Consider the following 12,510-nt stretch of genomic DNA (forward strand, 5'->3'; position numbering starts at 1 on the left):
CAGGCACCAATTCGTGGTGCACTGGCCCTTTAAATTTTAGTGCAGCGGTGCGCGCGCGGCCCCGCTCCCTAGGAAGGAAGACAGGACGGGACCCGGCAGGTTAGTGTGTTGAGTCCGCGGACGGGAACCTCCCGCCGCGCGGACCGCATCCCTGCTACATGCGGGGGGACGGCGCTCATGGTCGGGGATGATGACCGGAGCGCCGCTGCCCGCAGCACGCCACATGTGGACTGAGTCCCTGAATTCTTATGGAAGGGATTGTAAGCCCATACCTGATTAAGGTGGGTCGGCAGACTTTGAGGTGGTTAGATTAGTTCCCCTATGAGACTGTGCGCCTCTCAACCAATGACTATGGTGATTTTTTGGGTTCAGGTGTTTGGCGTGACCCCGAATAGAATGGGCTTATAATCAATAGAATCTGATTAGGTGTGTGTTTTCTGATGTGGCCTGTGGAACAAGAAGCATGGAGCTGCAGAGGTGGAACTGAGGTTATGGAGCTTCCATCTCTCTAATCTATGTACGGTAGGCTTTGGCACTTTGGCAGGGGAACTGGCTTAACAACCCACTGCTAATTTACCTATAAACTATTCAAAATAGCTAAAATATTCAATATAGCTAGCGTGAAGCAATCTCCTTTTGGGTAGGAGTACAATCACATGCTACATGATTCTGTGGTATTGTGTGGCTTGTGGATGGAAGTGCTGGAACCAAGGGGACACACACCTTTTCTTACAGTTTGTCAGGCTCAGCTTTTGGACTATTCAAAACCTGGCTGTTGTAATTAATGAGCTAACATGTATCCAGGATAACAGTATGAGCTTTTCAGCATCTAGGCCAGCTATTCTCAACCAGGATTCTGCCAAAGTCTCCTCCGCAAGTTTGTAGGGGCTCCTTGATCTATGACTAATTGGTTTCCCATCTGATGATGTCTACACGGTTTCGGGTTTAGCATCATTTGGCAGAAATCTTTTTTTGCTGTCAGTAAAGGAGGCATGCTGACCACCACTGTAAGGGGGGCATTCTTATCACTGAACACCAATGTAAGGGGCATTCCTCCCATTGACCCCTAATAAATTAAATATAGCAGGGGATCCCTGAGACCTGTAAATTATTTCAAGGGTTTTGCTGGGGAAAAAAGGCTGAGAAAGACTGTCTTCTGTAGTTGTACGTTTTATCTGCAGTATTTTTGTATTGCAGTGTAGGCTTTTTTAATTTAAATATTAATGGTAGAATATTAACACTAAAGTGCTCCTTTATGTTTTAATGTAGAATACACATCACCATCCTCCAGGTGACCTTCATTTCTTGGCTCACCACCACTTTACAACTAATAAATGGACTGTTCTTTCTTTTCAGGAGAGTTTGTGTTTTCAGCCATGGATTTATTGTTTTTTGCAACTCTAATTTGTATTCACTGCAAAAACCAATGGACATTTGGGTCACATTTACCAATGTCAGCGTAATAAAAACATTGCATGATTTTATAAATGTATTGGTGAAATCATATCAGGAATCCAAAACATCTTCCTTTTCTGAGCTGTTTGTCTTACATTCAATTTTACTGCAAATTACATTTTCTGAAGGTTTATTCTTTAACGTGAACCTGCCAGTCATTTGAAGTCCTCCCTGAGGATGGACACCACAAGTTTCCTTGCATTGCTGTTATTATCCAAGAAGGCCTTTTATGGGTTTGTGTCAGGGCTTACCTTTGTTGGGAGTTATTCAGGCAGAGATTTATGCTCACCCTTGCAAACAAACACAGACCAGGGTGACCAGGTAAGAAGCCACCTGGCCTGTGAGTTTGTGCACGGGGGCTGTGCAGGATAACCAGGTCCAAATACAGGCAAGGACTAGAGCAGGAGAACCGTCAGGTGAAGCCAGAGGTCAGATGCCGGAAACAAACAGGAATTCAGGAACTCAAACAACAGGAACCAAACCAGGAAACCAGAGTCAATGAACTGACACTGCCCTTAGGGAGGGGCAGTGTCTTATACCTTGTTAATTAGGTATCAAATACAGCTGGAGAGTTACTGACAGGTCTGAGCCTCTGGTGAAGTCCAGCCCCCTAGTGCTGCAGGCAATACAGGAATAAACAGGAGTTATCCAAAGTCCTGAAGTGGCTCAGAGGCTAGTTTGCAGACTGGGAAGCCAGAAGGACACAGGTTCAATACCTCTGAAAGGCACCAGTGGGGTGGCCACGCCTAGCCGTCTGGGGGGTACGACTAGAACCATGACAGTACCCCCCCTTTAGGGACGCCCGCCGGGCATGAACATTTTCCTCAGCAGGAGTGGAGCGTCTGGCACGCAATGCCTCCTCAAATAAACGCAAGTCTTTTTTGCAGACTACAGTACCATCAGAAGCATAGGTACAGTCTGGTGGTATATCTTCTTCGAGCAGGCTTGAAGTAGTGTTGGTACTAATAAGAACTGCATCTTCAGGAGACAGCGTTGCCTCTTCTGGGGCTTTAGACAGAAGTGTCACAGAGGTCACGTTATCAGGTACCTGAAGGACATTGGTGGTTTCAATCCCAGTGGTCTGAGTACCTTTGGCCATAGACGAACATGAACTTGTGTGACAACAATGTTGGCAATTCACAGACAGAGGTGTATTGCTGACTGGGTATAACTGAACAGCACCCAAATGGAGAGCCCGAGGTCTAGGAGGGCGCGTAGGGCACAGAGAGATAAAGTGCCCTCTTTCTCCACAGTAAAAGCAGAGACCACGGCCTCTCCTCCGGTCTCTTTCATCAGGTGTCAATTTGGTCTTTATCTTTATGAGACCTATCTCCATGGGTTCTTCAGAGTCGGCAGGAACATGGGAAACCTCTGGAGTTTCTCTATGAACAGGTTCACAAGATGGCAACATTGACGTGTGGTGTTGGTATTCCCTGTCTCTGGGTATCTTGGATTCTCTGAAACCTGACCTTGGAGTAGACGGTTTTCTAGAGGTCTTACACTGCGAGTCCAATGCAGTCAAGAAGGACACCCAGCTGTCAAGGACAGGATTCTGAGCAAGCAACATCTGGTGTGCCCATGTCTTGATCCATCCAGACAGAAGATTGATAGCCGCACGGACCTTGATAAAGTCACTGGCATATGTCCGAGGCTTTAAGGCAAATAAAATTTCGCAGTCCACCTTAAAGCACTGGAAAGAAGCACGACTACCATTGAATCTCTCAGGCATGACAACAAACGGCTCTGAATATGCAGGTTCCGAGACTGGGCGTACTGTGCCTTTAAGTAACAGAATTTCACGCTGCAGCTCTGAAACAGTCTGAGCCAGGCTGGACACTTGCAGGGTTAGCATCTTGCACATCTCTGCTGACTCCATGTTTGGTCAGTTCATTCTGTCAGGGCTTACCTTTGTTGGGAGTCATTCAGGCAGAGATTTATGCTCACCCTTGCAAACAAACACAGACCAGGGTGACCAGGTAAGAAGCCACCTGGCCTGTGAGTTTGTGCACGGGGGCTGTGCAGGATAACCAGGTCCAAATACAGGCAAGGACTAGAGCAGGAGAACCGTCAGGTGAAGCCAGAGGTCAGATGCCGGAAACAAACAGGAATTCAGGAACTCAAACAACAGGAACCAAACCAGGAAACCAGAGTCAATGAACTGACACTGCCCTTAGGGAGGGGCAGTGTCTTATACCTTGTTAATTAGGTATCAAATACAGCTGGAGAGTTACTGACAGGTCTGAGCCTCTGGTGAAGTCCAGCCCCCTAGTGCTGCAGGCAATACAGGAATAAACAGGAGTTCTCCAAAGTCCTGAAGTGGCTCAGAGGCTAGTTTGCAGACTGGGAAGCCAGAAGGACACAGGTTCAATACCTCTGAAAGGCACCAGTGGGGTGGCCATGCCTAGCCGTCTGGCGGGTACGACTAGAACCATGACAGTTTGTCTCTGATTTAGGTTCATCTTGTTAAGAAGGCTTGACTTCTGGATTATTACTAGCCAGTTGCTATTCCAGTCCAGTGGGCAGTCAGGGTGCCCCCATTGAACAGGAGTATATTATTTGCCAGGCTTAGTCTGGAAGCTAGAGTGAAACTAAATCAGAGAGGTGCACAGAGTTAGCAAATTATAACAATCTTGTGGTTGTCTGCTCTTTGACAGAATGCTTATTTTTAAAAAATCATGGATGACAGGTTAAAAGTTTAGGTATAGTTAAACTTTTTTTCTGTTTTGAATGAAGCAGTAATGCTAAACTCCAGCATTACATGCAGTCTTGCACAGTAGCACAGCCTGCTCTCCTACACTTACTCTGCTTGCTCTGATTTCAATGCACACGGTGAGCTTCTCTCAATGTGCATTTTAGAGATTGCAGCAAATCACATAAAGCTCTCCTCATTTCCTGGCTGGAGGACATCCAGCATCATCTAACCGTTAATCTCCAGCCTTACCCACCCTGGCCCTTTCCCTTTTACATATTGGATTTGTGTTCTTTCAAATCTAAGGCTAAGAATCATGTGAGCATTATGTAGGCTGGTCTGCATGTAAATTATGTCTGTCTAGGAACAACTGCTCCTTCAGACCGACATTCACCCAAGGCATTTTTATATTTGCATAACTCTTCCTAGGAGCCAGCCCACTACTTACGTTAGGGTTGATAGCCAGTGGTGTATTTAGGTTTTGTGCTGCCCTAGGCCTGACTAAACTTGTGCACCCCCTAAATTAAATATGACCCACCCCTTCCTGTAAAGGCCACACCCCTTCCTGTTTATGGTCCGCCCTGTCATCTGTAAACCACAAACCACAACCACAGTCTATCAGTGCAGCCTCATCAGATCCCATAAGTTCAGCCTCATCAGTGCCCATCAGTGCAGCATATCAGTGCCCATCAGTGCCTGGGGGCAGAGGAGAGTAGGCGGAGCATTTAGCTGCAGTGCCACACTTATTGGCATTGGCGGCCGTCCGGCCAGTTGCATTAGATGTATTCGGCGGCCTGCCGTCTGTCAAAATGTCCTGACCGGCCGGTAGGTAGCAGCGTGACCACTTTATTGGGGGTACCAGACTGATTTGCCTCCAGGCCCAATTCACCACATAAGACTGGCACTATACAAAAAGGGTAGCGCAAGCTGGCGGGACCCTTTTCGTTCCAGGAGGAGGCTGGGGTTTTTTTTGTGCAGGGTGCAACTTTTTGCTGCCCCCCCCTGTAAGGTGTCACCCTAGGCCTGGACCTTGTTGGCCTAGGCCAAGATACAGCACTGTTGATAGCTCTTTAGAGGAGAACTTAGGTATGGTGCTTTGAGATTTCTAGGAAGCTATGTACAGCACCCTGCTGGTACCTCTCGTTTGCCCCTACATGCTTGCTTTGCATAAGGAAGCACAGAGACCTCACTGACATCACTGATGACATCACTTGATCAAAATAAAGCCATCTTGATGAAGAGAGAGAAGGAACTGGGTAAGGTAACATATTTGCATACTAAATCTCATCTTTAAAACCTCAGGCAGTTATTTTATTTCACTAATTGTTCCACAGACTCAATAGGAAGTGTGAGGGAATCTGTACATAAAGTCACCATTAGTAGAGTTCCCATGACCTCTTGTTCTGACGACAACTGTAAAATTTTGGATTTCTCTTCACTTTCTGTCACATTGACAGTGGTCACCAGGACAAATAGAGTGGTGGAATCTCCCCGATGGGGACTCAGGCAGCAATAAGAACTTAACAGGGGTTCTAATACATTAACTTAACTTTTACTCTATTCAAAACAAAAAAAAAAAAATCATTAAAAATCATTTACCATTAAAGTAAATACAGTAAAACCTTGGATTGTGAGTAACTTGGTCTGCGTTTTACAAGACGAGCACAATTTTTTTTAACCGGTATTTCTTCTGTTTTCCCACAGATAGGAAGAGTGTGCGTTGAAAACTGTGAACTATTGAAAGGAGTCAATGTGACTTACACATTACAGACACCAAACGGCACACGTGCCATTGCTATCCAAAAGGAAGCAAAAGAAATGTTTGCGATTCTGTATGTTCATGACCCTGTTGCTCTGGAGAATCACAGCGAAAATGAATTCATGTTCAACGTTTTAGTATCCAATGTGGAGCTCAAGAACCCAATTAAAGCCCAGGTTACAGTAATATTATTCGGGACACGTGAGTATAAACTCCTTTTTTTATTTATTTTCTACAAGGATAAAGACTTGAACTCTACAGCATTAGGGCCCATTTATGCCTTTATTTGAGTTACAGTGTGTTGCATTAAGGCAGCCAATAACTTTAGATGGATCCTCAACATACAAAATAATACATCTGTAGGGTTGAGCGGACACCTAGATGTCCGTGTTCGACGGGTTCGGCCGAACTTTAAAAAAAAGTCCGGGTCCGTGTCCCGGACTTTTACCGAACTTTTCCCGGACACCGAACCCCATTGAAGTCAATGGGGACCCGAACTTTAAGGCACTAAAATGGCTCTAAAACACCAAAGGAAAGGGCTAGAGTGCTGCAAATGGCAGCAAAACGTAATTAAGAGCATGGCAAGTGCTCTGCAAACAAATGTGGATAGGGAAATAACTTAAAACAACAAAAAAAAACAGAAAAATAAAACAATGTTCTTCTTCATCTCTGAAGGACGAGGCCCATATGGAGTAGGAGGGAGGTTGAGGTGGTGGTGGATGTGGCGGTGACATAGGCGTGCGCACAGGGTGTGCTGGGTGTGCCTGGGCACACCCTAATCACCTAGGGCACATAGCATTGCCAGTGAGGAGATGGGAAAGATCTCCCTGGGACCTGCTCTGCTCTATTTCTCCTTGCCTACAGGTACATGGCCCCGATACATTACTCTCCCTGCTGGCAAACACATGCATGTGTATTTCAACTTTGGGGTGCACACCTTAATGCAATAGGCTGCGCACACCTATGGGCGGTGTAGGTGGAAGCGGCGGTGGAGGAGGACCAGGGCCGGATTAACAGCATCATGGGCTTGGTGCTGAGGATTTTGAAGGGCCTTAGGGCCGTGCCTTGCCATGCACCCAGAGGAGGAAGGGTGCAGCCATGCATGCCTAATTCAACATGGGATGCTGTCTCTGAAGCCCATAAACACATCCATGCATCGCCAACTGTCCCTCCTTGTCCGGCCTTCACGCTGTGTGGGGAGGTTCTGAGGGTGCTGCCTGGGGAAGCGAGCATAGAAGCCAGACTTCTGTGTTTACAAGTGACAGAAGAGCGGTAACAGTGAATATGGCCAACCCGGGGCCTATATAAAAGGTAGGGGCCTGGAGCTGCAGCTCCAATAGCCCCTACATTAATCTGGCCCTGAGGAGGAGGACGAGGTAGCCAACACTGCTTCTTTTCACAAATTTTAAATGAGGGTACACCCCAAAAGAGTGAGAAAGAGCAAAAATGGAACAATGGGTGGGTAAGGTCGGTATCCATTGCTATTCTGCATAAGGTACGGAAAAGTCCCGTGGGATCCATGCCTGGTTCATTTTAATGAACGTGAGCTTGTCCACATTGTCTCTGGACAGGCGGCTGCGCTTGTCTGTTATAACGCCCCCAGCCGTGCTAAATACCCGTTCAGATAATACACTGGCTGCAGGGCACGCCAGCACCTCCAAGGCGTAAAGGGCAAGCTCAGGCCATGTGCCCAATTTGGAGACCCAGAAGTTGAAGGGGGCAGACCCGTCATTCACTACATGTAGGCGTGTGCACACATACTGCTCCACCATGTTGGTAAAATGCTGCCTCCTGCTAAGACGTTCCATCTGAGCTGCTGGTGCTGCTGTTTGTTGTGGCGTGCTGACAAAGCTTTTCCACATTTCGGCCATGCTAACCCTGCCTTCTGAGGTGCTGGCGGTGCCCTGGTTGCGTTGGCGACCTCCTCCTCCTCCTCCTCTGCCTTGTGCTTCCACTGTGGCCCCGCTGTCAGATGGGAATGCCAGCAGCATGGCGTCTACCAGCGTGCGCTTGTACTCGCGCATCTTGCGATCGCGCTCCAGTGAGTGAATTAAGGACGGTACGTTGTCCTTGTAACGGGGATCCAGCAGCGTGGCCACCCAGTAATCAGCACAAGTTAGAATGTGGGCAACTCGGCGGTCGTTGTGGAGACACTGCAGCATGTAATCGCTCATGTGTGCCAGGCTGCCCAGAGGCAACGAAAGGCTGTCCTCTGTGGGAGGTGTATGGTCCGTGTCCTCTGTATCCCCCCAGCCACGCACCAGTGATGGCCATGAGCTGGCCTGGGTGCCACCCTGCTGTGAACATGGTTCCATCTCCTCCTCCAGCTCCTCCTCCTCCTCATCCTCCTCATCCTCCAGAACTGTGCCCCTGCTGGACAATTGCGTCCCTGGCGTTTGCGTGTGCAGGAACCCACCCTCGGAGCCCCTTGCGAATGACTGCCCTGAAAGCCTTGGAAATGTTACCTCTTCATCCTCCTCCTCCTCCTCATCCTGTGCCACATCCTCTTCCATCATCGCCCGAATTGTTTTTTCAAGGAGGCATAGAAGTGGGATAGTTAAGCTGAGAACGGCGTCATTGCCACTGGCCATGTTGGTGGAGTACTCAAAACAGCGCAACAAGGCACACAGGTCTCGCATGGAGGCCCAGTTATTGGTGGTGAAGTGGTGCTGTTCCGCAGAGCGACTCACGCGTGCGTGCTGCAGCTGAAACTCCACTATGGCCTGCTGCTGCTCGCACAGTCTTTCCAGCATGTGCAAGGTGGAGTTCCACCTTGTGGGCACGTCACATATGAGGCGGTGAGCGGGAAGGCCGAAGTTACGCTGCAGCGCTGCCAGGCGAGCAGCAGCAGGGTGAGAACGCCGAAAGTGCGCACAAACGGCCCGCACTTTCTGCAGCAGCTCTGACATATCGGGGTAGTTTTTAAGGAACCTCTGCACCACCAAATTCAGCACATGCGCCAGGCAAGGGATGTGCGTCAAACCGGCTAGGCCCAGAGCTGCTATGAGATTTCGCCCGTTATCGCACACCACCAGGCCGGGCTTGAGGCTCGCTGGCAGCAACCACTCATTTGTCTGCTGTTCCATGCTCCTCCACAACTCCTGCGCGGTGTGTGGTTTGTCCCCCAAACAGGCAAGTTGTAAAACTGCCTGCTGTCGTTTACCCCTGGCCGTGCTGAAGTTGGTGGTGAAGGTGTTACGCTGTCCGGATGAGGAGGCGGTAGAGGATGAGGAAGCGGAGTAGGAGGAGTTAGGAACAGGAGGCAAACTGAAGCGCCCTGCAATCCTCGGTGGTGGAAGGACATGCGCCAAATTGCTATCCGCCTCAGGCCCATCCGCCACTGCATTTACCCAGTGTGCCGTTAGGGAGATATAACGCCCCTGACCGTGCTTACTGGTCCACGTATCCGTAGTTAGGTGGACCTTGGCACAGATGGCGTTGCGCAGTGCACACCTGATTTTTTCCCCCACTTGGTTGTGCAGGGAAGGGATGGCTTGCCTGGAAAAGTAGTGGCGGCTGGGCACGACGTACTGTGGGACAGCCACCGACATAAGGTTTTTAAAACTGTGCGTCTCCACCAGACGGAATGACAGCATTTCAAAGGCCAATAATTTTGAAATGCTGGCATTCAGGGCCAGGGATCGCGGGTGGGTAGGGGGGTACTTCCTCTTCCTCTCAAGTGTTTGGGAGATGGAAAGCTGAACGCTTCCACGGGACATTGTGGAGATGGTTGTTGGTGACCCAGGTGGTGGTGTTGCTGACAGATCGTCTGTTTGCGGGGTGGCAGGTGCCGGTATCACTACAGATGTGGCTGGAGCGGCCGAGACTGCAGCAGAAGAGGAAGCAGGATGAGCCAGAGACGTTTCTTGGTTTTGAAGGTGTGTACTCCACTGCAGCTCGTGCTTTGCACTTAGATGCCTGATCATGCAGGTTGTGCTCAGGTTGAGAAGGTTCATGCCTCGCTTCAAGCTCTGATTGCACAGGGTGCAAACCACTCGTGTCCTGTCATCAGCACATTTTCTAAAGAACTTCCACGCTAGAGAACTCCTTTGAGCTGACTTTGGTGCGCTCGTTCCCTTGCTGCGTTGGGCAGTAGCGGGCGTAGTGTCTAGGGCACGGCCGCTCCGCTTCTGCACCCTGCTCCCTCTTCTGCTGTGCTGGTGGCTCTGTGCGACCACCGCCTCTTCCTCCAAACTACTCAGTTCACCTGCATGACGTTCATTCCATGTGGGGTCGAGGACCTCATCGTCCTCCACATCATCTTCCACCCAGTCTTCACCCCTGCCCTCCTTGTCGGTCTCCACAATGCTGAACGCCGCAGCAGTTGGCACCTGCGTTTCGTCATCATCGGAGACGTGCTGCGATGATCCTTGCATGTACTCATCTTGAGAAATAAGTGGTTGGGCATCGCTGCACTCAATCTCTTCCACTTCTGGGGCAGGGCTAGGTGGATGGCCCTGGGAAACCCTGCTGACAGAGTCCTCAAAAAGAATAAGAGACTGCTGTATGGCTTGGGGCTCAGACTGCTGGCCTGATTTGCAAGGGGGTGAGGTGAAAGACGGTTGGACATTGGCTGCAGGTGCCAACTCTGACCTTTCTGCAGTAGACTGGGTGGGAGACAATGTGAAGGAACTGGAGGCACTGTCAGCAGCAAACCAATCTACTATCGCCTCAACTTGTTCTGGCCTCATCACTTCTAGGGGCGTTTGATGCCCTACCAAATACTGATGCAGGTTCTGTCGCCTACTCACACTTGAGGAAGGTGTTTCACTTGTGCGTGTAGCTGGCACAGATCGACCATGTCCTCTCCTTGCAACAGGAGCTCTACCAGCAGCACCACGACCCAGGCCACGGCCCTTATTTGACGGTCTCCTCATATTTCTGTAATTTAAGATCTTGCCCTAGAAAGGTTTTTATTGAATAGCGGAATAGAAAATATGATCCAAAAAAAGTGTATGTATATCACACGTACACAACCACACTAGGCCCCAATTACTATTGTTTGTACCCCTAAAAGGCTAGATGAGGAGTAGGGGGGGTATGGAACAGGCAGCACCCTCAAACCTTCAGAAGTATGAGATGAACCCCAACAACTTGGAAAGGTGGATCTCTCTCACACGTACCGACACAGACTATCCCGCAATTCAATTGATCCTCAAAGGTTTTTATTGAATAGCGGAATAGGAAATATGATCAAAAAAAGTGTATGTATCTCGCACGTACACAACCACACTAGGCCCCAATTACTATTGTTTGTACCCCTAAAAGGCTAGATGAGGAGTAGGGGGGGTATGGAACAGGCAGCACCCTCAAACCTTCAGAAGTATGAGATGAACCCCAACAACTTGGAAAGGTGGATCTCTCTCACACGTACCGACACAGACTATCCCGCAATTCAATTGATCCTCAAAGGTTTTTATTGAATAGCGGAATAGGAAATATGATCAAAAAAAGTGTATGTATCTCGCACGTACACAACCACACTAGGCCCCAATTACTATTGTTTGTACCCCTAAAAGGCTAGATGAGGAGTAGGGGGGGTATGGAACAGGCAGCACCCTCAAACCTTCAGAAGTATGAGATGAACCCCAACAACTTGGAAAGGTGGATCTCTCTCACACGTACCGACACAGACTATCCCGCAATTCAATTGATCCTCAAAGGTTTTTATTGAATAGCGGAATAGGAAATATGATCAAAAAAAGTGTATGTATCTCGCACGTACACAACCACACTAGGCCCCAATTACTATTGTTTGTACCCCTAAAAGGCTAGATGAGGAGTAGGGGGGGTATGGAACAGGCAGCACCCTCAAACCTTCAGAAGTATGAGATGAACCCCAACAACTTGGAAAGGTGGATCTCTCTCACACGTACCGACACAGACTATCCCGCAATTCAATTGATCCTCAAAGGTTTTTATTGAATAGCGGAATAGGAAATATGATCAAAAAAAGTGTATGTATCTCGCACGTACACAACCACACTAGGCCCCAATTACTATTGTTTGTACCCCTAAAAGGCTAGATGAGGAGTAGGGGGGGTATGGAACAGGCAGCACCCTCAAACCTTCAGAAGTATGAGATGAACCCCAACAACTTGGAAAGGTGGATCTCTCTCACACGTACCGACACAGACTATCCCGCAATTCAATTGATCCTCAAAGGTTTTTATTGAATAGCGGAATAGGAAATATGATCAAAAAAAGTGTATGTATCTCGCACGTACACAACCACACTAGGCCCCAATTACTATTGTTTGTACCCCTAAAAGGCTAGATGAGGAGTAGGGGGGGTATGGAACAGGCAGCACCCTCAAACCTTCAGAAGTATGAGATGAACCCCAACAACTTGGAAAGGTGGATCTCTCTCACACGTACCGACACAGACTATCCCGCAATTCAATTGATCCTCAAAGGTTTTTATTGAATAGCGGAATAGGAAATATGGTCAAAAAAAGTGTATGTATCTCGCACGTACACAACCACACTAGGCCCCAATTACTATTGTTTGTACCCCTAAAAGGCTAGATGAGGAGTAGGGGGGGTATGGAACAGGCAGCACCCTCAAACCTTCAGAAGTATGAGATGAACCCCAACAACTTGGAAA

General features: G+C 48.6%; 1 protein-coding gene across 1 annotated transcript in view; it reads left to right on the plus strand.

Moving 5' to 3' along the window:
- Positions 1–12,510, plus strand: part of RET (ret proto-oncogene) — a 173,390-nt gene that overhangs the window by 108,417 nt on the left and 52,463 nt on the right. The window contains exon 7 of the mRNA XM_082267369.1: positions 5,849–6,104. Coding sequence (XP_082123495.1) covers positions 5,849–6,104 — 256 coding nt within the window. The remainder of the gene's footprint in view (positions 1–5,848; positions 6,105–12,510) is intronic.

The sequence above is a fragment of the Pelophylax lessonae genome, assembly GCF_965119305.1.
Source record: "Pelophylax lessonae genome assembly, chromosome: 9".
Classification (NCBI taxonomy): domain Eukaryota; kingdom Metazoa; phylum Chordata; class Amphibia; order Anura; family Ranidae; genus Pelophylax; species Pelophylax lessonae.